Source organism: Onychostruthus taczanowskii, unplaced genomic scaffold (assembly GCF_017590055.1).
Source record: "Onychostruthus taczanowskii isolate IOZ18803 unplaced genomic scaffold, ASM1759005v1 scaffold55, whole genome shotgun sequence".
NCBI lineage: Eukaryota > Metazoa > Chordata > Aves > Passeriformes > Passeridae > Onychostruthus > Onychostruthus taczanowskii.
The window spans coordinates 5,527,270-5,553,748 of record NW_024503124.1 but is presented as its reverse complement, the minus strand read 5'-3'; the positions used below and the strand labels follow the sequence as shown (position 1 = coordinate 5,553,748).

Sequence of the window (26,479 nt, the reverse complement as noted above, 5' to 3'; positions counted from 1 at the left end):
TTCATATTGGTGTTCCTATCACAGAAAAGGTCTATTAAAAAGCGCAGCACATGAAAAAGAAAAATTAAAAAAAAAGGGGGGGGAAAAAGGCAAGTAAAAAGTTCAACTTTGGTAGGGACAAAAGCAGTTTTCCCAGCATGTCTTAAGACCATCTCTTATCATACCCTCTCCTGTCATTCTCCCTTTGAACCAATGTCAAAGGAAGGCCATCCATGTCAAGCAGATCTGAAGCCAGCCAAGGGTCACATATTTAAGTCAAAGTAAGAACTGCAGTGAAGCCTCTCCATGGAGAAAAAGGCTCTTTAATCTCCCTTTGAAATACTCACTGAAGATCATCTGAAATTGCTAGGAATGGAAACAAAAACAATTGACTGGTCCAAGAACCAGAGCAGCCTCGGACGCGAAGGTGACCCTTGCTTTCAGAAGATGAAAGCTGCAAATGAATCACAATCATGCTAAAAATAGCCAAGAGAACCCAGCTTCCCTGGTGGCTCCCTGCAGGCCCCCAACCCTGAGCCTCAGAGCTCCCTCTTTCCAACCACAGTGGCTGTCCTGAGGCCCTGCCTCCGGCGACAGCTCGCAGCTCACGCATCCATGGGCAAAGCAGAGCCTCCCAAGGGGACACTGAAGCCAGGCACTGGCTGTCCTCCAGAGTCTGACCTTGGCGGGGGAGAACCCCCCCTGGGAGGAGAGAACTCATGGGAGACTCAGTGCTCTGCAAGGCCCAGTAAAGCTCTGAGTATGCCCTGCATTGGAACAGAACTGTCCATGCCACTTTTGGAGACAGCGTACAGGAAGGATGCCAAAAATTGCTGGTTTTTTGCTCTTCTACACAGGCTGTGACTGTGCTAACAAGAATGAGAGGCACACTCTCCCCTGGCACAGTCGGTCTGCTCTCTCCCAAACCAGGCCTGCACCTGAAGATTTTGCTGCAAACCATCAGCACATCTGGCAGAAAGCATCGCTTTAGGACGTGCTTATCGAGCCACAGGTAACGGCAGTTCAAGGTATCTTTTGCTTCTGCTTAGAACAAACTGCTTGCAGAACATTCTGGAAACACACACAAGTATCAAAGCAAGGTATTTCAGGTTTTACACACAACACAAAACTACAATTACTACAGTATTTAACGCACACCAGTAGGAAAAGTTCCTAAGAAATACGTGTGTAGTTTTTGTGCCACGGGATAGGTAATGGCTATTTCGCAGAAATAGATCCAACTGGCTCCATTGGAGCAGCAGTATAAATATTCAAAATAGAAGAAATAATAGGCCCTGATATGAAACTTCTTTTTTTTTTCCTTCCCCTTATCAGCAAGGACACACTCTGCTTAGGAGCAACTGCATCTCGCTAGGAAGTGAAGCTGTGTGTTTGTGGGGTGGCTTTAGTGACCCGTGCCACATCGTTGCAAACATCATTTGACTTACAGAAGTATTTTAGGCATTTTAACAGTTGCTATTATTATTATTAATCTCATTAACAACAACAACAAAAGAAACAAAAACCCAGCAACAGGAAGGTACAGTGGGCAAGAGGATGTCCCGCGGGCACAGCTATGAGAAGGCTGCTCAAACCTCAGCTGCAGAACTCAACAAGCAGCAACACAATTGCTTTCCAGGATGAAAACTGGAGATGCAGGCATGTCATCCACTCTCTCTGCTCTCTGTCCCTGGACCCTTTCTTCTTCTTCTTGCCAGGGATCCACCTGCACATGTAGTTCCCCAAGTGAGGCCAGTGGGACGTGGCTTTTTCCACAGGACTTCGCTGCACAGTGCAAGAGCTGCCAGTGCCTCCACGTGTTTGGTGTCAGAAACAAAGAAAACCAGCTGCTGAGCTGAAGGGAAACCACAGGGTGTAAATATTTTCATTTACAACATTTTGCTCAAAGAAAATCAGACTGAAAAAATCGATTCCAAAAGTGCAAGTGAAAAAAAAAATTGGCTTTTCATCTGTGAACACAACGTGGCTCTCTTCTTTTTTCTTCCAAACTGGAGCGCTTTTCTTTTCCTGCTATAGTTTAGGTTCGGTGTTTCGGGTTTTTTCCTTTCTTTCTGTTATGTAGGGCTTGCTGTACCTTTACTATTATTTGCCACTGTTTGTACCATAGACAAAAACATTCACCTAGCTGGTAGTCTCTTAATACATTTCATAGCAGAACATATACAAGAGGATCAGAAGTGATCAGTGCTTAAAGTAAATACAAGAGCCGCAGTGGCAAGAACGCACAGCATCAATACATACAAATGAAGCAGTGATGGTGTTTATCAGGGGTGGAATCTGCCTGCTTATTAATACAGAATTATACAAAATCTAGCAGGGATATTGGAACAATGAATAGCTAAACTTTCACAATAACTTAAGATCTGTGAGCGAGTCTGCATTGAAGATATTCCACATTTTAAAATGTGCCATCTCTGTCTGTGTCCTCCTCCCTCCCAAAAGGAGAGGTGATGAATCCACATGATCTGTTATCAGATAAGTTCAACTGCTTAAGACGAAAAATATCTGGCCAGGTCCAGTGTATTCTTTAAAGAATGGCAAATTATGACTTCAGTAACTATATCTGTGCAAAATATGCCTCTTTCCTCTTAAAGAAACCAGTGTCTGTAACTCATTTAGAAAAGTTTTCACATGTACTTATGTCCTTTTCAGAACAAATAAGACATGAACTATTGAATCCCCCCAAAACAAGAAATCTGATGAAGCAGAGAAAGTTCTGACCTTCCATTTCCATGTGCAGACCATTAAAAACCAGGACACCTCCTTGGTAGCCCATCTGGGCTGGCAATCAAACTATTGCTTGGAAATAACAAACACCCTAGTAATAAAACTCCAACATTCATAGTAAAATGGTAGCAGTGTTTACCCTTTGAATCCACATTTAGCTTGCATTCTTTAACAAACCTGTACAAGGTCAACTATTTATAGTAAAAAGTCAATCAGTTTTTTCCTTGACAATCTTCTTTTATCCATTCTTATGCTGAGTACCTTGAATTGCATTTCCATTTTACACTGCCCTGTGGCCTTTGGATTACTACAGGAGACCCAGCACTCAGGAGAAGACACAAGAGAGGACTTTGATCTCTGGCAAGTAAAAAAAAAAAGAACAAAAGCAACACCCCCACCCCCAAACAAACAAAAAAACCTGCAAACCCAAAACTAAAAGCTAAAAACAAACAAAAAACACTCCCCACAACCGAAAAAAAACTCCCATGATTCTCCTTGAAAGTCAGCCTCCATATGACGTACCCTCTCCTGCATTGTAGCAATAGTCTTAAGTCATAAATTAATTAGTCTTCCATCAAATAACTTAAAAAAAGAAGGAATTGTAGCAGACCAGTTTTGACTGGCTTAACGCCAGTTAGCAGCCAGTTCATCTTGAGTCTCAGTCACACTGTTCAAAAACTGAGCAAGGAAATCACATGGATGTTGAAAAAAAAAGCTCTTCACATCGATGAAGGATTGTTCCAGGTTGTGGGGGCCAGGGAGAGGGCAAACCTAGACGGGGCCACGGGTCCTATGAACAGTGACAGGATATAGGTCACGACTTGGAGGTGCACTGCATCCAGGAAATGCCAGCCGTGGCTTGTATTGCACAGGTAAAAAGGAAGCTCCTCCCGACAGTCTGCCACCTGGGTTAGTGATCTCTGCACATTGGCAAGTTCACAAACGTGAAAACATTGAATTCTGTCATGATGGAGAAACACAGGAAGATGCCGTAAAGGGAAAGGCACACACACCCTAGCTTCTTATCCAGTTTCCATTTGTTCAGGTGGACACCAAAAACCTACAATAAACACAGAGTAAGCCACCACAGCAGGAACATTTTGAATACAGTGGTAAATCCCCTCCTCAGCTACAGGAGGGGCTGTCCCCTTACTGATGATGGTGAGTTGGAAGCAATCGCAAACTGCACCAAGTGAGCTGAAAACCATAGCTCAAGTAAATCAGAGCAGCAGTCACAAAAGCCACCCTGACTTACATCACCTCACCTTAGGTTTCTGCAGTGAATTTAATTTTGGCAAGAACAATCCCATTTAATTCGATCAGAAATGGATTTAAAGGCCAGGTTCCTTTATTTTTTTTTTAACTCAAAATGCTTCATGTGCTCCTCTGCATCCCAATCTAGAGCCACGCAGTCTAAGACTGCACAGTTTGCTCCCACCAAAGATTAACATCTTGTGTACGTGGGAACTGTGTTGGTGTGCATTGCACAGGACGCCCCTCCCACCTCAAGATTTGGAAGATGTCACATCATTCCACTTCTGTCATTTCTGGGTAAGGTCAGGGAACACCAAGTACTGATTTCAACAGAAGCATTGCCAGGCACTGTTTTTTCTGGACTGTGCTGTATTTCAGAAGGATCCCAGAGAGGGCCAAGCAACCTGCTCAGCATTTTGTCTGCTTGTCTCACAGGACAATGGATCTCATCATGCATCAAGGGACCTAGCTCTAGCACAGAAATTCCAAATTATTACTAATAGCTCTCCCAGGCTCCTCCCACAGAAAACACACAGGCAGGAGTGTCATCCCATGGGAGTGACAGCTCCTGCAAAGGGCTGAATCAAGGCCTTGGGAAGCTTTTCAAGCAGGGAGCACCCCTACCCCACAACAACAGACTTTTCAAGCACTATTTCAGCTGGAGGTGAGAAAGGAGCAGGTGAAGAAAATGTCTGTAAAAATCCCTCTTTTGGAAAAGAAGAACAAAAGACTATATACATACTGTGACAAAAACTGATGCCAGCAGGAGACCAACAGAATATATAAGTCCTCTGCTGTTTAACCGAATCTGCAAAAGAAGGAAGTTCATCAAACCATCTCACAATTTCAAACAACATTCCTCTCTGCTTATATTTCCATAATCCAAAACTGCTGAGCTGCTAAACAGTGGCTTGCAAGGTGTAAATGCCAAGTCAGACCATTACATGGCAGGTAACTTTGCCTACTCCCTATTTTGCCAAAGGAGTGTTGTTAGAGGAGCATCCTTAGGACCTGACAACATTTCATTCACAGTGTTCCACTTCCATGTGAGCTTTGGCATCCCTTGTACTATTATATCATGACATTTTCTAACTCCTGTATGAGTCCTGTAAGAACAAACAGGGGAAAGGAAATTTTGCCTTCAGTCACCAATTAGTGCTTCACAATGGGGGAAAATAGACAAGGACACACACAAGTGCCTGATTTCTTCCCCGCTCTCACCTTATTTCTCCCCTAATCTTATGCCTCTTGGTGAAGGGAACAAGTCAGTAATCTCAAAACCAGAGCCTCAGGTGCTGAAAAATTGTCTGTATCAATGCATCATGGCACACTAACATAGGCTGGACATGGCTTAGCACTCAGGCAGAGCAGACAAGGAGACAACTTACTGCCTGCAGGGCTGTGTACCAGGCACATCACAGGCTCTGGTGCAAGCTGTCTTCGTGGCAGAGCCCCAGTTACAGTCACTGTCCAAGAAAGAACTGAGATGCAGGTGCACAAAGCTGGGAAGCCATCAAACTGTCACTTTCAGAGGCTTTGAGCCTAACCTAAGGAAGTCACCTGCATCTTCAAGGCCCAAATACTTTTTAAAATGTGATTTTTGTGAGACATAAACCTAATGTTACAAAGGAAGGCTACAAGGAATAAAGCCATCTCTCCACTCCTGCTCCTCAGCTAGGATCACACTTCTCCTTGGTTTCCCATCCTTCCCTTGGGGAACTTAATCATTATCCTTTTGGGCATTTTTTTATGACCTCAAACAGCATCACCTGCAGCATCATCAGGGCAGCACTCAGTGGAGCCTCTCAAGACACTGCTCCAGGAGCTACTATGTGGAGAGGACATCCTTCTAGGAAAGGCTGGCTTCTCAGTGCTCCCATCCTTCTAGTTAGATGATAAAGAACCCCATTTGCAAGTGAAGTGGGTATAGCTAATGTGTCAAGCAGCACCACAATTTTAAGAATGCAGGAATACAGATACACTTGCATCATTGTGCACCACAGCCAGGAAATCCTTTTCACCCCACTATTGCTCCGAAATCCAGAGTAATGATTTAGATTCACTCCCCAGGGATCACTGAAGGGAGAGTCTGACCTGCAGAGTCAGAAAGGGTGATCAGTCCTGACACTTGGGAATGCTCAGCCTGCACTGCTCTCTGCACACCCAGCATCCTCTAAGCCAATCCATGCTGCCTGAGCTGTGCTGTTCCCTTTACACATGTTAAATACCAGCTCACACAAACAGCACACTTTCCTTCCCTGCTGATTGCTGACACCATAAAAAAGGCTACAACCACGATGATCATTTAGTCTGAAAGGTACTGGAGGATTTATTTAGGAGAAATGTACTGTAAGGGTATGGATGGACAGCAGGACCATTACATTTCTATGGCCATTACATCTTAAATACAAGATTCTCATCAGACTGCTCAAAGAAATGGAGGATTTGGATTGCTTCAGGGCATGAAGACTGATTTTGGGACTGTCTGCATAACTGAAGATGAAAAATGTCATGATCCCACTGCTAATGTAAGCTTCAGAGATGGACCAGCCCACTTGGCTTCAGTCATTCCTGTGCATCCACTCCCCCTCTCTTGCTTCCACCCATCAGAGTGGCCCACAAGTAACAGTTAACCTGCAATTCCATTATTATAAAGTTCAAAAAAACCCTACACTAACTCTGTGTACTAAAAGTAAAATACACATTTAAAGCCTCCTTCCCTGCTATATCCCAAATGAACAGCAGCTGGCTAGCAATGAGATAATATTTTACAATAAATGCCTGTCTGGATTTTGGTCAGGAATTTTGTTTGACTAGTGCAAATATTTTTAAAAATTGTCGGTATAAAATATATCAGTTGGAAAGGGATCTACAGGAAAAGGAAGCATATGAAGAAGATGGAATTATTTTACCATGGAAAATGTCTGAATTTAACCTAAAGTGCAAAAATTTAACCTTAACGCTGCTTCCCAGTTATAACTTCATGCTCCATAAAACCAGCAGAGCATTCCAAAGGCCTCTGTGTCTAATTTGCTGAGGAGAGTGCTTCGAAAAAGAGATGTTTGGTGCTGCTTTCTTCAGACTATCTGCAAGCTCCTCCTTGGAGGTCATTCAGGGGAATAAAAGATGGTATTAGGGATAATTCAAAAGCAGAAAATGTATGCTAATTATTTACAGCAGCTTTACCAATGTAAGAGCTACAGACACACCATGCTGTTCCTGTGTGGGACAAGCAAATGTGGCAACTCCTCCTGCAGCGTGAGCACCAGGTTACCCTCACAGGGAAAATTTCACTCCAGGTTAACAGTTCTCAGCTTGGGTTTAACCAGCCACATTCCTGGCCTGGAATCTAGCCCAGCTCCCACTGCTGGGCAAAGCAGAGAGCTGTTAATTAACCGAAATAACAAGAACTTTCCTGGCAGCCCTGCCCTATTTTTTTAGCAGGCATGTATCTACTTCAGGAAGTGAGCCTACAGAACCATGGGTGGTTTTTGTACAGTGCTGCTGAAGGGTTTTGAGAGAGTGAAACCCAAACGAGGAGGAATCCCCACGGTTCATGCAGGCCTTGCTCCTCTCCCTGTACTTCCCTGTTTACCTGAAGGATGCTCCCACTCTCCCCGTGTGCAGGTGAGCTATGCCTCATGGGGGCCCCTGCCCAAGCCCTGCAGTGCTCCCTGCAAGCCAAATCCACAGGAATGCTGGTGTGCACAGGGTAACCCCACAGCACTGCAAGTCCAGTTCATTTGGAATTACACCAGGCACCCATCTATGGAATCCATCTCCCAGTCATCCCAGGGCAAATGTGCCTTGGGAACAGGCTTACATCAATGTCCACTTGCTCCAACTGTCCTTCTGTTATTTCCTATTTGCTTCTCAGTTGTTTTACAGCCCTTTTCACATGTGGTTTCTGTCCTTCTCTGTCCCTTTTCTACCTGCTCCATGGCAGGGAGGTGCCACGCACACATCACCTCCTGAGCATCAGCAGAAGCATCTGGAGTTCTTCACACCTTTTCCAGTACTTTGAGCTCACCAGGAATATTTTTTTACTCAAACAGTTGGACTTTTTCTTCTAGAAATTCCAGCTGTAATGTGTCTCTAGTTCAGCCAAATGAGCTTCCTGACAAACCCTTTCTTTTCCTGAATTTGACTTTGGACTACCCGCTGCTGTTTCGCAAATTTCCCATGAGTCTACAGCTCTGGAAATACAGACTTAACAGATTAAACTCCTATGGTAATCACCAGCCCACCCCATTTCTTATCATGACTTTTACCTAAGAGCACAGAAGTCCAGAAGATTCTGAAATTTTAAACAAAACCTTAAGAAAAATGTGTCCTTGATCTGTCAAATTAGGCCAGAAATAGTCAAGCCCTCTCATGAGATGAGTGGCATTTCCTTGGGATATATGAAAATGTGCAAGTTCAGGGAAAACAAGGGCAGCAAAACATTCAAAACTCACAGTAAGAGAGGAGATAATTTCAGGTTTTGGCAAAAGAGTCCCAGCTGGAGGCCTTTTAATTGTATAAGGAATAGTCCAGTCCCCTGTTCATTTAAGAATAGGAAATGCCTCTTCCCCAAGAGAAAACAGCCTGCAGGAGAAGCACTCCCTCATACTGCAAGGAGGAAAAATCAACATTCCCAAACTCCCCTTTGAGGACTGGCTTGTGTGTAGGGGCTGAAGCAAGGCAGAAGAATGCTGCTCTGGCTGATCATGCACAGAAGGTTTGCACATTCACAGCCTCCTCTGTCAGAGTTTGAGGGAGGCCACCTCCCTGCTGCTTGTGCAGCAAATGCAAAGAGGCTGCCACCAGCTCCAGCCATTCCCATGCTGCTGTGGAAACCAAGGCTGAAGCCAAACAGCAGAGGAAAAACAATGGAAATAAAAGTTATTCTATTCTTAAGTTCTTTTCTGGCAGCTGCTTAAGGGAAAACAAGAAGCTATTGCCAAAACCCACATTGGTTTTGCTTCAGGGCCTTAATATGACAGAAACTACCCCAGAAAGGAATTTCAGAAGGGCTATGCTTTGTTTCCAGTCCCTCAGCTGAAAAAGCTGCAGGTCTTCTGTATGTCTGGGTATCCTTCCCCTTCAGTGTCTCTGCCTGGCAGTGGAAATTCAGTCTAAATCCTGCATTCCTGAGGTCTTGCCATGAGACAGCGATCTAAGCAAACTGGAACTTCAAACATTGATGCATTGCTGCATGTTTAAATGGAATTTCCTTCTTAAACCTGTTTTTAGACTCCCAAGAAGTTTTGCTCTTCATTTTGCAGAGGGTACACACCTGGAATGCTGCACATGGCCACTCAAGAGTATCATGCAGGAGATGCAGGAGCTCCAGCTGGAGAGAACTCCTGTAATGCTAGGGGGATTGGCAGGGAGACCCTTGCTCTACTACAGTAGAATCATCACAATAATCTCTCTGCCACAAAGCCAGGGAGCCAGCTTTGTCCTAACAAACAGTGCCTTGGAATCTAACCAGTGAAAATCAACTGGTCAGCGAGGAGCAAAGCAGTGAGGCTTCCCATCTCCATGTGTGCTTTGCAAGCACTTGCTTCCCTCTGGATCCTCTGGTGCCTAAATATGATTGCACTGGGATTATTTCTGCTGTCTCAAGCTGCTTGTTTGTGTGGAAGGCATATCAGGTCTCTCAGACTTCCAATGTCAGATTTTGCTGATACTGCCTGAAGTTATCAGGCAAAGGAGCTAATTGGACTGACACGATTATACTCCCAAATGCTGACGTGATCAAATCAACCTGGCTCTTTATCCTTAGGCTAAAATTCCTGTTCTCTAAAATACTGCTGGATGATGTCTGGTTTACATGCAAAAAAATATTCCAGAGGAAAGCAACTGGATAGAAGATAAGGAGCAAACATCCTTCCACTCTGCATATGCCAGGTGCATTGAGGAAGGATGCTTACCAGATTACAGAGTCAGCAACGCGTCCAAGACTCAGTGCTGGAAGAGAGGATAGAGTGAATCTGTCAAAGGACTCTCAAGGTCCAGACAGATGCTGCTTTTCCTCCAAAAGCCCTGCTGGCCTGCCAGATTAGCTGTGTACATAACAGAAGGGGAGAGCTGCTGCAAGAGGGTGGCCAAGTGAGCAGTGGAGATGGAAGCCCCAGTGGGAAGCAGAGGAAGGCAGAGTTAGTACCTCGACATTAATGAGTGTTAAGAAACAAGGACCTTTGAAATAATAAACATATGGTTGGCTTAAAGACTTGGCATTGTAAAAACAGTAGGGATGTGATGTGGGAAGTTTAATGCTGAATAGATCTGCCTTTTCATGGAAAAAGGGTCGTTGGCTTGGTCAAAGCCATGAATTCTAGAACTGACACTTGAGCTGAAGGCAAAGGCTGAGGCACTTGCAGTGTACCCACATCCTAGGGGAAGATGTTTCATTTAAAGCAGGAACACAAAAGGAAAACCTCCTTCTCTACACCAGGCAACAGGTGCTTCCAAGATGCAGCCTGAAAATCATAAGATGGTTTTCCTCTCCCTTCTTGTAATAAGGAAGGCAGAATAAAATAAACACCAAGCTGAAGCATAAACTGACAATGGGGCGGGGGAAGCAGCAGTCAGAAGAGAGACACTCAATCAAAACATGATTTAGCAACCCAGCACCAGGACGTGTCTCCAGGGATTCACAGCTTATTTCCAGTTCTGACATTCACCTACTGTGACTCCAGCAAGCCCATTCATCTCTCTGACAGGTCCCCCTCTTGCTCTCTTCCTGACTCATTCTGCTGGATCACAAAGCTGCCTCTTCCCACTCAGACACTATCCCACGGAGCAAGCTTGTTTAAACAAGTCCAGATTCCACGTGAAGCCACCTACAAAGACTGCTTTGAGGAGATCCCCTGTTGGAGGAGATACTACAGACACACATTTGGGTCCAAACACCAAAGGAGCAGTACTAAATCCTGTACTATTAGCTCAGAAATCACCCAGTACTTTTGACTCATGGTGATATTCAGTGGACAACCAGGCTGGGCTGAGCCCACCAGCCCCAGTGCAGCTAGCAGGGCCTGCTCATGCAGGCAGCACAAGGCTCAGCCTCACAGACCTCAGGAACTGGAGCTCCTCATCTGCTGCCCCCTCTGACCTGGGTGCCAGGGACAACGGCCACACTCCTGGAATAACAACCAGCATCTTGGAGCTCTAGGAACTGCCACCAAGGTGCACCTGACCCAGTTAATGCCAGCCTTTGCTAGCAACGTAGTAATACTTCAGAAATTAATTACTGATAACAGGTGGGGAAAGGGGGCTTGCTTTGTTTTAAAGTCCAATTACCCAAGAATTTGGAGAGAAATCCAGGAACAGCAAGTGAAAACTGAGGAAACTCTCTTCTGCTAACTGTGGGGCAGTTTCCAAGACTGCCTTTTCTAACCATCTGACCACACTGTATAATGGACATTTTGGGTATGCAAAACAGTAGTGATACTGTTATGCCTCCATGAAAGCTGGCTGCTTCTGTTCAGCCACTTGTTTCCATCCTTTTTCACAAATATATACATGAGCTACAAATAAAATTGCTCATTAAAGAAAGGGATTTTGTTCCTACAGCACTTGTGGCACTCCTATATTCAAGAAGGGGGAAGATCTGAGAAACTAAAGGCTGGTCAGCCTGTCCTTGATCCCTGGGAAGATGACAGAGCACACGATCATGGGAACCACTTCTAAACACACAAAGGATGAGACACGTTAATTTATGGAGGGGAAATCCCGCTCACCCTGCCTGACAGCCTTGTAGGATGAGGGGGACTTGCTGGGTGAGGGGAGCACAACAGACATTGTTTATGTTGACTTTAGCAAGGATTCTGGCATTCTCTCAAACATCCTCGGAGACAAACAGAGGAAGAACAGCCTAGAAAAGTGGACAGTGGAATGGCCTGATAAGCAGCCAAAACACTGTGCTCCAAGCCCAGCTGGGGGCCCGTCACTAGGGCCTTACCCCAGGGGTCAGGACTGCTTCTTTAATGAACTGGATGATGGGGAGAGAGCAGGCTCAACAAGATCACAGCCCATACAAAACCAAGGAAGATGGCTCATGCTCTGGAGGACTGTGCTGCTATACAAAGGGTGCTGGACAGGCTGGAAAAATGTGCAGGCAACAAACTCCTTAATATCCATGAAGGGAAATGAAAAGCCCTGCACTTGGGAAGGAATAACTCCACATATCAGCACAGGGCTGACCAGCTGGAAAGCAGCTTGGCCAAGAAAGTCCTGTTGATCCTGGTGGACACCAAGCTGAAGTCAACAATGCACCCCTATGTCATGGAGCATCAGCAGGGTCCTGGGCTACATCAGGAGAAGTGCTGCCAGTAGGGAGAGGAAGATGATCCTTCTCTGCTCACATCTGGAGTGCTTGGTCCAGTTCTGGGCTCCTCAATACAAGGGAGATATGGACTTCTTGGAGCAAGTCCAGTGAAGGCCACAAGGAAGATTTTAGGGATGGCAGCATCTGACATACAGAGAGGCTGAAAGAGCTGTGACTGCTCAGCCTAGAGAAGAGAAGATTCAGGGGGATCTTAGCCATGTGCATAAATGGGAGAACACAGAGAAGGTGCAGCCAGACTCTTTTGAGTGATATCCATTGAAAGGACAAGAGGAACCACACAATTTTAAATACAGAAATCCCACTATAACATAAGAATGCTTCTGACTGTTGAGAGTGGTTAAAAAACAAAGCAGACTGCTGAGTCTGCTGTGCAGACTCCATCCTTGGAGGTACTCAACACCCAACAGGACACAGTCCTAAACATTCTGCTCTAGCTGACTCAGCTTTGAGCAGAGGGCTGGGGACTAGACAATCTCCAGAGGTAGTTAGGGTCAAGCTCAGCAGTTCTGTCATTCTCCTGCCTTTTAACTTTGCATTCACTCAGTGACTGTAATCAACAGTCTTCTCTCTGCCCTGCATGCTGTCTGAGTGGTGTCCAGGTAACAGCAATAGCCACAGTGACTTCCTTCTAGAACTCTGTGGCATCTCCTGCTTTTACTTCTCAGAAGGAACCTTGCAACCCAGGGGAGAGGTTGGCTCTTGTAGCACTTGGGAAGTAAAGGATAAGTCCATTGGTGTTTGGTAGTTTTGTCTTTAACAGGAATGCTCTGCAGAGTTTCCTGCTGATGGTCACACTCTGAAACATCCAATTATTTAACAGTTTCCTTCACTTCGCAGTGTGTTAACAGTTTAGTAATGCCAGAATTTTTCTTAACAAAAGCCCTACAGATCTCATCTACATTTTACATTTCATCTGTGTGTTTACCCCTTCTGCCTTATTAAAAACAGGATCATTCTTACTTGGAATATAGTCAAGAGTATGAAAATCCAGTGCACTCTAGTAAACTAGCTTACTTCAGCACAGACTTCTGTCTTTAAGGAAGAAATGAAAGTACTTGTCCTCAAATGGATGAGAAATGTCCAGTGACAATTAATTTCTACTTCTCCCATATCGTAACAGAGAAAATTGCTTGTTTTTTCAAATAAAATCCGTAGAATTTTGGACTTTTTTTCTAGCTAGATCTTGCTTATTAAATAAATAAGTAATAAATAACTAACAATGATGTGAACAAATGTAGGACTTACGTATGATCCATAATTCACTGCTAGGGTCTGCAAAGCCCATGGAAGGCCCAGGCCAATTAAAATATCAAAAACATTGCTTCCAATGGAGTTGGACACGGCCATATCCCCCATACCTGCAGGAATGGAAAGCACATATAATCAGACATGTCTCGGAAAAGTCCTGCAGCTTTAATCTGAAGTCATCCAGGCAAGATTTATGGAAGATGCCCCTCACTCCCTCCCTTCCCTTTGCCCCCCGTCATACAAGGCCAGCAGGTTTAAAGGGGCTTAATTCACCTTCCAGGATCATCTGAGAATTCCCCTCCTCTAATCCTCTGCTGCTGAGGGGACCCACTGTGCTGGCTGTGACCTGCCAGTTCTCTGGTGCCATGCTCAGGGGGACTTTTGACCCTTTACTGTGACCACGACACATGAGCTTCTGTACTGGATGAATTGCAAAAGGTCTTTGAGTCATCTCTTCAGCAGCTGCTTATTTCAGTGACAAGCCACTGGTTTTGCTCCCCAAAGCTACTTGTTTTTCTGGCTACTTGTTTTTCCTCTTAACACACCTCTTGCTCAGGCCACAAATATGGGAAAGCTGCTTTCCTTAAAAACAGTAGTATCTTCCAGTCTTTATGACTGTGAAGAAAAGCTGGAAGGTGACCTGAAAGATTCTTATGCCATTAAATAGTTCTATACCACTGATATTCAAATTAAGAAAATTACTGTGATTACTGAGGAAGGCCTGAAGTTGACAATACTGCCAGAACTTGTTCCACACTTCTGTTGAGAACTTGTTAACTGCTTTGCAATAACAGCACAATTTATTTCCTTCTTTGTTCTTGTTTTAAATTCCAGGCTTGTGGAAAGAGCTCTGTATATTCCCCTGCTGAGGAAACATCTGTGCTACCTGAAGAGGAGGAGAATGTCAGGACACAGTTCCACAGCAGGATGCCATCCCTGCAATGACCCACCTTGCCTGGCCACGATAAGGCTGGCCATGCAGTCTGGCACGCTGGTTCCTGCTGCCAAGAAAGTGATGCCCATGATCACGTCTGGAATTCCCAGCGTGTACCCAATGATTGTCACCTAAGGAGAGTATGAAATAAACTGTCAAGCTGTTTACAAGAATTAAGACCCAAAACCAACTTGCCCCAAATCTGCAAGATGCTGTGAGACAGAGGGTATCTCTCAGCTCAGACTCACACTTCCTTTAAATAGAGGCAGTGACAGGCTTTTTTGGCATATTCATGAACTGGCAGGGGGTAGCACTCACCTGCTGTGTACCCTCTCAGGTTAGTTGTTCCATACATTTCATCCACAGTTTTCCTGATACTAATCTGGAAAAGAGACTATATGGTGCTCACTACCCTGGGTAACTGTCTCCTGATCTTGGATGAATTTTGTAAACATTGTTATGTACAAATACTAGCTAAGCAGACACAAAACCACCCTATGGTTCTAGTTCTGCAGGAATTTGACTGAATGTCATGCTATTGTTCATGCTAAGTTCAAAGTGTTGTCATTCACAACTCCATGTCTCTTGAGCTTGCTTGCTCCAAGAGAATGAAAAGTTGTTGTGGCCAGATTGTCACTCAGCACCCTCCACACTACCCTGCAGGACCAGGAGATGTTCCACTGCTGCAGGTGTAATTGTTGCCCAAGGTAAAGAATCTGGATGAAATGCCAGCCCTAAATCAAGCTCAAAGGCCATGGCTACTGGCCCCTAATTTTCTTCTCTGAGTGTGGACAGGTCCAAAAGAAATAGAAGCAAACCTAAGGTTTCTCACCTGAAAATTCAGGTGTGTAGAACTTCCTAAGCATTTCTCTAGACTTCCAAACCCCCTCCTGCTGCTTCTCCCAGCCAGTGGTTTCTGGGTTAGTTGGTACGTACCATCCACACCATCATGTAAGAAAAAGCTGCAATCCACAGGGTAGAAGAAGCAAAGGTGACCATGAACCATTTTTCCAAGTGGGGTTTGTTACAGTTGGGCACTGTGAAGTACAGGACAAAACTCAAGGGCCATGTGAAGACCCACTTCAACATTTCTATCTTGCCAGCTGCCAAACAACAAAACAAAGGGAAACAATCACAAGTCATGTCTGCTGTATTTCAGAATGCTGTTATTTTGTTAGCATGTGCAAACAAGATGCCAGGGACACCTCAGCCTGTTATGCCAACATGTCATTCCTTGTTCAGAAGATAATGATGTGATGGCAGATAGGAGGGCAGAGACAGGAGTATGAAGGGCCTCCCTGGGAGTTTAAGTAACGGGTCAGACCACATGTGCTCCCCCTCCTCCCTAGTCAAATTCTTACAAAACCACATAAAATGCAAGTCCAAGAAAGAGATCTGATTAATCTTCAATCACCTAATGGAAGGGTACAGAAAATATGGAGGCAGGCCCTTCACAAGGGAATTACAAAAGCCAATGGACTCAACTTCCAATAAGGGAAATTCAGAACAGATAGTACATTAAATTGTGCATTTTTTCTTTTTTTCCTACTAGAGTGGTGGGGAGTGGAGGGCGGGGGGGGTGGTGAAACATTGGAACAGGTACTAAGAAGTCTGTGGGATGTCCATCCTTATAGATAATAAAGCTCAACTGGACACAGGCTTGGAGGAGGACCTGCTCTGAGTAGAGGGTGGAACCAGAGATCCAGAGGTCTGTGCCAGCCTTTCACATACTATGAAAGTCCATAGGATGTCTAAACTACTCTCTTTAAGGCTGAGGTCTTTTCCTCACTCAAACTACAGAAATGCTATTTGAGTGAGACCTGAACAGGAGTTCCCAAAATTGTATATAGACTGCAAAGGGCAGGACCACTCCCTACAGTATTCCAGCTCATCTGCAACACAGCAGATCTTGCCAGCTATGGCAACTGTGACTCAAAGGCAGGACAGGGATATATTATGATCATCCCAGGACCAGAGCCCTGATGTGGTAAGAAGCACTAGGTAAAAGGAGATCTCCATCCTGCAGGTGCAGTGCTCAGCAGCCTGAGGCACACGTGGGTCCTCACTCTGACCTTCACTCAGGCTCCTTGCCAGCAGCCCAGCCACCCTCAGCTTCCTCCACAGAGAGCAGAGATCCTTCTCTCCAGGGGTTGAGCCATGTTTTGGGGGCAGAACCCACCCTGTGGAGATTGCTGCATCTCCCCTGTTACTGCAACAGCAGCACAGGGCCAACACAGGAGCTGCAGCAGAGGTGTGCCCAACCCCAGGAGTCTGCATCCTGAGAGGTTCCTGCTACTTCCCAGTTCCCAACTTCTTTTACATGTGGCCACAAGCCTCACTGCCAAGTGAAAGCTGACAGAAGCTCTCAGAGACACTTCTACCTCTACATCCATCTGCAATGCTTTCCAGCACACCCAAACGAACACCACACAAACACAGGAGCTTCTTACTGGGGAGGTCAAAAGGCGTGTATGGCCCTTCATGGTCATCGTCGTCGTCATCATCATCATCCTCTTCCTCGTCGTTTTCGTTGTTCTCGTTGTCCTCATTCTCGTTCTCGTTCCTGGCCTCGGCCACGTCCTCGTCGCGCCGCGTGCCGTTCACGCCACGCTCAGCAGAGTTGCTGGGGCCTGTTCCGTTCTCCACCACGTGCTTGATGGGTATTTTGATTGCTACTTCTGACTCACCGTTGGTGTAAGTCCTGCTGTTGATCAGCCTCTGTCTCTGTAAATAAAGGCAGCCTTGCTGAAAAAGAAGACTTTTTAAAATTTGAGGGTTTTTTTAAGCAAAAGGGATGAACAGAGAAAGAAAGATGTGTAGAATTACTTAAAAATTTATCTTTAAAAGCAAAAAGAATGATTTTCAACAGGTACAACATGATGCTTGCTTTCAGACCACTAGAAAAATCTCACATGTACAACTTTTACAAGAGAAGGTCCAATGGCTGTGGAATTGACTCCAGGAGTACTCCAAGACCAGTGACATGCTAAGTGCAGTCTCGGGGTAGTACCATATTATCAAACAGATCTATGCAGAAGGCACCTCCTGTGAGCAACAGCTACACGGAACACAACTGCATAACAACCTCTGCTAAAATCTCCATGGGCACAGAGAGCAAGGGATGTTCAGTGAAGTCAGTGCCAAAAGGATAAAATCTGGGAGAGCGCTATCAGGGATCCAGAAGAAACACCAGAGTTGCATTTCAAGCTAAACAGTGCTACGGGAAAATGCAAATTCAGGAGGAGAGGGGCAGGTGGGGAAGATAAAAGACACACCTCATTGATTAACATGCGGCTGGCCATGGAGAGACGTGTTTTGGGAGGGAAATGGCTGGTTATCATGATCCGGAGCCCAGCCTCGGAAAATGAAAGCTGGTGTGGGTAGGCAGAGAGCAGCTCATCAACCATGATCACTGAGGCTTTACGGTGGAAATTTCCTGCAGCCAAGGAACAAAAACAAATTGAGGCCTTTTTCCAGCAGTCTCTCCCTCTGCTCTGTGTGGCTCTAAGAAGAATGAACCCATGGGCTCCTGAAGTTCTCTGTAAGAACCATTCCTTCAGCTACACCATTCAAAATAGGCCTCACCTGTCCTTAATTTCTGCCTTCTACACACCTTACATTCCTGTTTTTAAATAAATTGTCAACACAGTATGACCACTCATGCTCCCTACAGAGAATTAAATCTGCTCTGCACAGTTCATCACAGGCCTGTGTTAGGCACACCACTGCTTCAACAGCAGCTATCCCACCAAGGCAGTTACTTCCAGCTACAACCTGCACTTCTGTGAGGATATTGTCCTCATCCACTGCTGTGTTCTTTCAAGGTACCAACACAAATGAAAAGAATGTCCTGCACCCTGGGCTTGCAGCTCATGGCTGGGAACTGCCACCAAATCCAGCAGCAACTGCATGTGCCAGAGCAATCCACAGTGTGGGAGCAAAGGGACAGGGAGACAGAGGCCGGTCCCTGGATCGTGCTCTGCCTGGAGCACAGTGCCAAAGCCCACTGCCTCTGGGGTTCATCCTTCCTTCAACCTTGGGTTGTGAATTCTGTGCCAGGACTGGCACTTGGCAGCAGGGGAACCTGAGGCCTCATCCAACACACTTCTGCACAGGTTTATTAAAACCAGTGTTAAACACTGGCAAATGTTTTGTGGCATTACCATTTTTAATCATCAATGTTAGTCTTACAGAGGACTATCTCCTCGGCCTTTATGTTACTTTTTTTGCCTACTGAGGCTTCCATGGAATAGGGTAGATATGAGCTCCTCCATACTAAAAAAATAAAAATGCAAACCAACAACAACAAAAAACAACTACACAGCTTTTCCTTGTAAGTTTTTCCACACTGGCACTTGTTGAATGGCACCTGAAAAAACTGACAAACACAGAAACCTTTCTGACTTTTTGGTCCTCTGTTCAGAAAAGGTTTCAGAAAAGGCCTCAGAAGACAAAGTGTCTGAAAACCCCAGGCACCCCATTGCAAAAGGTGCTGTTGGTGGCCCTGAACCCCCAGCTGGGACACAAAGCAGCACCACTTGCCTCTCCAGGCCTCCCGTGGCCCAGTCCCCAGGAAATACAGGAACAATCTACAAGAAGATGAAGCAACCCTTTCGTCTTCCTTCCTTCCTTGGCCAGATTGAGTAACCACAAGTGTCCAAATCAAAAAGTTATCAGCAGAGTATGCAAAAAACCCATTGTGGGAACATCTAAACCAATGGGTAAAGTTGGATGTGCAAGGCCTGAGCTTGTGCTCACTGAGTTTTCCCAATCCAGCTCTCCTAGTGCAGAACTGCCAGCATAGTTCTGCTGTGGAGAGCTCCAGGCAATAGAGAGCCCTCCCCAAAAAAGCAGCTTCCCCAAATCAGACTGCACAGCACTGCTGACAACCTTCCCTCTGCAACAGGCCTGTAACTGAGAGCAGTCAGACTCATTTGCAGATGCAAATAAACCACTCTACATTTCATGCTTAACTGCTTACTGTATACAGACTATGCCTCTCAAGCCCCATTTGCAGGAAAAAGACCTATTTGAAGGTTGGTTGGTTGGGGTTTTTTGATAGACTAGATAAACAAAAGAGGCAGCCCATCTGTGGTCAGAGACCAGGACTGATTTTGACAAGATGGAGCTTCTTCTCAGGCTAAGTCAGTGCATCAGGAAAACGGGAGGCGTTATTCCTGAGAACAGGTACATATCCACCCCAAGCAGATGCTGCACATGCTTGTTGACTGCTTTAAAGACAAAATAAATCCACTGTGAATAGAGTTTAGGACATCCCTGCAAATGCAGACATTGAACAACTGTTGCTGAGCTATGGGATGGGGGTATTTTTTTAAGCTGAAGAAATACAACCATTTTTATACATGATCATGACTAAAGTCAAACTGGAACAGATTTCAGCCAAAGTGAAATACCCTTAAAGACCACTTACATGGAAAAGTTGGGCATGGTAAAGCCAGCATGTGCAGTAAGAGCACAGTACCCAGACCCACAGAGAGTTCCCAGCCTTCCTTCACTGGGGGTAAATGTACACTGGTCTAAGTAGGGCCTTTTTTCCTGCTCAGTTCATGTCCCTTTGGAGTGGAGTTAAATTTAACTGGACATGCTGTAAATGGGCAACTTCAGTGCAGAGTAACAGCGCCCACAGGAGAAATTAAAATTGCTGTAACAAGCTAGATAAGCAGCCCCTGGGCTTGAAGGAGTCCTTGCAGCCAAGCAACTAACCCAGCAGCAAGAATCAGCCACAAGAGGCCTCAGCCACCTCCAGTGGCATGGACTGTGGTGGCTGGGATCACCACACCATGATCCCCATCTGGGAGAGGGGTTTCAAAAGGACGACCTGCCCCCTACTGCTTCGTGGATTACAAGAGAGCAGCAGTTCCCACTGTGTGAGCAGGGAGAGAACACCCAGAATGATGCAAGCGACAGGGTGACTTACTGGAACAGTTACCTTTCTTTAGTAACACCACTGTGGCATCACAGTTGCTGTTGTCATCCATCTCTGTGTTACTTGCTAAACCATTCACCATATTTGCAGAGTTTTTTGTCTTCCTCTCAAAGAAGTGATGTATGCTTGAGTTGTACCTGCACAAACGAAACAAACTCAGGATGTACCTTTAATTCCTGACAGTCTTCTTTTCCTAGCCTTGTATCCTGTGCAATACAGCTAAGGGAGGGAAGTAAACTACTCTGGTTTTAAGGAGGCTCCCAGAGCTCCAGCTAAATTGTACATCACACAGTCTCTCTATACCCAGAAGGCTATGAAATATAGAAGCCATGGATCTTGAATGAAATGCATGTTTATGTGTTAGGTGTGATGAATATTCTGTATCATGAGTAACCTTTGCTTGTCATCATCCAAGTACATTTTTTTTACCACACAATCACTCCTGATTATCAGCATTATTTTATTGGGAGGACTCAACCCAGAAAGACAACACCTTATGCTAAATTCATCTCAGCTTTGGCAGGGGTGGGGAATAATCCTTGCTTCTTGGAGCATCTGGGAGCTGACACAAATATGAGCCAAGGCTCTCCCCGTGACACTCAGAGGAAAGGACAGAACCCTATAAACACCTGGCAGAGGTCCCTAACTAGGCTGACAACCTTTCAAGCTATATCCAAACAAGTATGAAAAGCCTGTTCACATTACAACGTTGTTTTTAGGAAAAAAAAAAAAAAAAACAAACCCAAAAAAACCCCAAACTGCACACATTACAACTGTCTTGCTGGTCAGTTAATTGCTCCAAGAGTAAAAAGCTACCCTCCATGTCAAAATTCCTAATTAATAGATGAATTCTGACTTGTGTTCCCTTTAGCCAGTCTGAGTGTTTTGCTGTTCTCACTGAGAAGTGCTCTCACAATATTACTCTGTTCATCATTTCAAAACAAATCTCTAGTCTTACTTGTGGAGACAAGACCACTGGTGTGTTTGGCAGCTGGAAGGTTTTGTTGAATGTTCCAGTTTGAATCTGGGTTTCCTTTGCACTGGCTTTTGAAAACAAGACAGGAGGAGGTGAACAAAACAGCAGAAAAGACCAGTTTTACTACCAAGAACTTGTGTGGCAGAAGCCACACAAGCCAGATGCTCAGAAAATCCCTGCCAACCTTGCTGTAGTTTTATCACGGATCTCCAGGCAAGCAAGAACTGCCACAGAGCTTCACACTCATGAAAAGTGGACTCGAATCTCACTGCTGCTTATTTCTGAGTGGAGATGCTGAAGTGAAGTCAGAAGAGACTGTTTTGGTGGGACTTGAGAATGGATCTAGGTCTCTGCTCTGCCACGTCTGCTGTTAGCCTTGGTCAGTTCACACAGGACGAGATCCATAAAGCACGGATTCACAGGATAGTTTAGGTTGGAAAAAACCTCCACAATCATCAAGTCCAGTGTTAATTCAGCACTGCCAAGCCCACCGCTAAGCCATGTCCCTAAGCACCATATGTGCACATCTTTTAAACCCCTTCAGGGATAGTGATTCCAGCACTGGCCTGGGCAGCCTGTTCCTGCATCTGACAACACTTTTGGTGAAGAAATTTTCCCTAACAGCCAAGCTAAACCTCCTCTGGCAGAACTGGAGGCTGTTTCTTCTTCTTGTAGTAAGGGCTAGGTGAGGCAAGGGGAGCAAGGAGCCTTAGAATTTAGATAAGCTGAGGGCACATTTGACTTACTTCATTATGAAGATGTAGATGATGTACATCAGCACTAAGACTAAGGACTCCCACCTGGAAACAAGAGCAACACATAAACACATCAGAGCAGGGCATGGCATCAGTGGCCCCTGTTCAGCCACTCCCCTGTGTTTCTGACACACCACAAGAGTGCAGAAAGGCTTGACCCTCCTGGGCTGCCTTAACATTCCTCTATTAAAAAAAGAGAAATGGCTCACACATCCTTCTTTGTTTTCTTGACTTCTGTGATTTTTACTTGGCCAAACTGACCGGTCAGCTAAGAACAAGTGACAAAACCCAGGAGTTCAGCGAGCAAATGGCACACCCAAGGACCACCAACATTTCCATAAGGACAATAACCACAGATGTGGCCAAGGGAGGGGATCAGCCACCCTGCTCTGCCTGCAGGAGTGTAGAGCAGGATGCTGAGCTTTGAAAAGCCAATTGTGCTGAGACAACCTGAGCAAGGGGCAGCTGCTCTGCCACTACTGCTGCTGCATGAGTGCTGAGAATGCAGCAGGCAGCAGTTCAAACTGCTGATTAGATACTGACAGGTTTTTTCCCCTCTGCTGTTTCAAACTAATGGAATAATGAAATTTGTACGAAAACAAATTACAGCATGACTTTCAGAGCTTGTTTCTAGGTGATCTTTTTCACTCTCCAAAATGCAGTATTCTGATTAGTTCCCCATGGAAAACTGCTAGTCCCTGTGGAAATCATCCATTATCAAACTACTGTATGCTAAACTCATGGAACATTTTCTCCACAAGGATCTTGAGATATTGCACTAACTATATCAATGTCTCATTCCCTGCTTCTTAAGATTCAACACTCAGCTTCTGTGTTGTGTTTTGTTTTTTTTTTATTAAGACCACAGTTAAATATAACTGTCCTTCGAGTGAATTTCAGTTAAAAAAAAACACACAAAAATCAACAAAGAAAACCAGGCCAGAGCGAAGAATGGGTGTTTGAAACCTGCCTCTGAAATGGGCAAGAGCCAGTGAGGGAAAACACCAGCCCAAGCAGCCTGACGCTCCCTAGTGCTCGTAATCCAAATGACACCAGCTGGGAGTGACAACAAAGCCAACGCTGTCACCTCCACAGTCACCTCCAGATGTCACCACATCACCTCTGGGATATGCCAGAAACAAAACCATGAGACCAAAGCAACTGAAAAGTATCTGCAGCCCTCCTAAACTACCATACCTACTGCACTGCTCTTTAGCACATTAATAGGGATCTTTTTAAAATTTCTTTTAACTGGCTATTCACTAAATTATGAAAAATTCAACTATACACTTATTTATGACTGCTTAGGTGGCTCTTTGTTGCACATCCACAGCTCTGCTGAGCACACTGTCATCCCCAGACTGCTGTAGGGCATGCAGAGGGCACTGACTGCTGCCATTGTACCAGGAACAGTCTTATTCTCCTGGGCTTTCTTCTCTAGCTCAAAAAATTACTTATTCTAGCCTGTCTTGTGCTGACGTTTAACACACAGCAGCAAATAGCTGCTCTGCAGAACTTTTTCGCTTTCTCCTGCTCATAAACACTAATTATGGCAGCTTTTGTGGCATAACCAGAAAAAATGAAAAGAAAAGGGGTTCACTTACCAGGAAACTCTTTCATCATAAATAAACTGTGGAGAAAAGATTTAAAAATAGCACGTTATACACAAAACCACAGTTGAAAACAGCACATCACCTGAGGCAGGGGAGAGAGTAAAGCAAGCCAGGGCTCGTGGCAATGGCATCAATCTCAGGTGTATTTTGGCACTGCCCTCCTGCCCAGCCTTTGAACTTCTTAACCCTTAGTTTCTCTCACTTAGTCAAGGCTAGCAGGTACTCCTTTCCCAAATGCCACTGGATCCTTGTGCAGCAGTTGGAGGGAAAGCAGTGGTGAGCCAGAGACAGGGCTGCGCCACTCCGACCCACCTGGCTGTCTCACGGACATGGCCTCCCCCCTGCTGCTCCCGGCTGGACGCCGAGTGACCCACCAGCAGATCCACAGCAAGCTCTGCAGCTGCTGCCATGTCCTGCTGGGCCCAGGGTACTGTTCCCATCACCTGAGGGTGACCGTCACCCCAGCTGACTGTAGCTGCTGACAGCCCCTTTGGCACACCTGCTGATGGACAGGCACTGTGGCTTCCCCAACAGTGCTGCGCTGCTCCCCAGGCAAGGAATGTGCTTCTCCCTGAGGGGAGGACCAGCCATGCTGAGGGCTGTGAGGGAAGGGGCGTGAGGGAAGGACCAGCGCCATGGTGAGGGCTGTGAGGGAAGGGGCATGAGGGAAAGACAAGCGCCATGCTGAGGAGTGTGAGAGAAGGTGTGTGAGGGAAGGACCAGCAGCATGGTGAAGGGCGTGAAGGAAGGTGTGTGAGGGAAGGACCAGCGCCATGCTGAGGGCTGTGAGGGAAGGGGTGTGAGAGAAGGACAAGCGCCATGCTGAGGGGTGTGCGGGAAGGGGTGTGAGAGAAGGACCAGCGCCATGGTGAGGGCTGTGAGGGAAGGGGTGTGAGAGAAGGACCAGCGCCATGCTGAGGGGCGTGAGAGAAGGTGTGTCAGAGAAGGACCAGCGCCATGGTGAGGGCTTGTGAGGGAAGGGGTGTGAGAGAAGGACAAGCGCCATGCTGAGGGCTGTGAGAGAAGGTGTGTGAGGGAGGGACCAGCGCCATGGTGAGGGGTATGAGGGAAGGTGCGTGAAGGAAGGACAAGCACCGTGCTGAAGGGTGTGAGGGAAGGACAAGCACCATGCTGAGGTGTGTGAGGGAAGAACCAGTGCCTAGCTGAGGGGCGTCAAGGGAAAACCAGCGCCATGGTGCGGGTTGTGAAGGAAGCAGCAGCACCATGGCAAGGGGTGAGGGAAGGGCCTACACTGGCAGCGGCTGAAGGCTCACATTGGCAGTGCCTGAAGGCTCACAGGACCAGGCCCTTCCTCTTGCTGTGCTCCACCAGCCCTGCTACTCCCCGTGCCTCCAGTTCTCCTCCCACCGCAGTGGAATGGCTGCAGCACGGCTGGTGCTGGAGGCTGGTGCCTCCACAGGAGGCTGGAGCTGGAATTGCATACAGCCCTGGTGGCCTCAGTGACAGGCTGAGGTCTATTCGGCCCTTCCAAAGCACCAGCGGGGAAATGCATGCCCGCACCAGGGATTACAGATCCACGGCTGTGCTCCAGGGAAACAGGAGGGAAAAGGAACGGAAACAGGAGGGAAAAGGAACGAGGCCCTGAAAGCACAGTGAACACTTCCCCTTGGCCATAAAGCCGTAAATAGCAACTCCTGTGTGACAGCCGGCACGAGGCAAGGGCTATGCTGGTTACTGGAAGAAAACACGACCGCAAGACATTGTAAATTACAGTTCCCAGTCACCATGATCTAATCTGACAAGGCCTGTTTTAGGTTACAATGTTTGGTGTGATGGGATGTGAAAGCGTGTGCACTGGCTTCTGTGTCTAAAAATAGCATCCACCTCAATTTTGCCTCTAATGACTCTGACCATGTCCCTTCAAGTTAAGACACACAGGCATCTTTTTCCTTTCAACAGATTAAGGAATAAGTTTTGCTAAACTCTACTAGAAGACAAGGTAGCATTGTAATATTATTAAAAAGTTTTTAAAAATCATAGGGCTAAATCAAGATGAATTAAGCACAGTAAATGTGGTTTATATCTACTTCTAACCTCTGTGGTTCAGAGTTCACTCTCTCTCATCAAATGGCCTGGAGCAGCAAACAGGTGAATCTATACTGCTCTATTTCTTACGAGAAATTTCTATTTCTTTCCTTTTCTAGTGCAAACAGAGACAAAGTCATATTGATTTACCCAGCACAGTATCAAGCTTTTTTAAATTGCTGTATCTCAGCAACGGAAGGAATATATTTATTTCCCCTCAGGTGTATTTATGATTAGTAAAGATACCAGTGGAGTGCAACTTTTAACACAGCACCACAGGCCATTGTTTAAAATGCCATGAGAACAAACTTCTACAAACAATATAATTCTTCAAGATTGATGACTCTATTCCAGCTGCAGAGAAGTCTCAATGCCCTCATATGGAAAAATTATCCCTGCACACAAAGCACTGAAGCATCTTCTCAAAGGAGCACACAAATCTGATGGAGGAGGAACCACAAGCAGGTTATGCTGTGCTCTGCACAGAGCCTGTAGCTCATCTCCCACCTGAACCTATGGGGGACTAGAGATTGATGGAGGAGGAACCACAAGCAGGTTATGCTGTGCTCTGCAGAGCCTGTAGCTCATCTCCCACCTAAACCTATGGGGGACTAGAGAGTCAGAATTTGAGGAACAATTGA

General features: G+C 45.8%; 1 protein-coding gene across 1 annotated transcript in view; it reads right to left on the bottom strand.

Moving 5' to 3' along the window:
- Nucleotides 1-1,700: 1,700 nt before the first annotated feature.
- SLC24A3 (solute carrier family 24 member 3) overlaps nucleotides 1,701-26,479 on the bottom strand; it is an 88,390-nt gene continuing 63,611 nt past the window's right edge. Inside the window, exons 7-16 of the mRNA XM_041417118.1 lie at nucleotides 23,784-23,809; nucleotides 22,171-22,224; nucleotides 20,452-20,585; nucleotides 17,777-17,937; nucleotides 16,952-17,225; nucleotides 15,438-15,604; nucleotides 14,518-14,632; nucleotides 13,565-13,677; nucleotides 4,724-4,789; nucleotides 1,701-3,787 (exon numbers count right to left, since the gene is read on the bottom strand). Coding sequence (XP_041273052.1) covers nucleotides 3,638-3,787; nucleotides 4,724-4,789; nucleotides 13,565-13,677; nucleotides 14,518-14,632; nucleotides 15,438-15,604; nucleotides 16,952-17,225; nucleotides 17,777-17,937; nucleotides 20,452-20,585; nucleotides 22,171-22,224; nucleotides 23,784-23,809 — 1,260 coding nt within the window. The 3' untranslated portion in view covers nucleotides 1,701-3,637. The remainder of the gene's footprint in view (nucleotides 3,788-4,723; nucleotides 4,790-13,564; nucleotides 13,678-14,517; nucleotides 14,633-15,437; nucleotides 15,605-16,951; nucleotides 17,226-17,776; nucleotides 17,938-20,451; nucleotides 20,586-22,170; nucleotides 22,225-23,783; nucleotides 23,810-26,479) is intronic.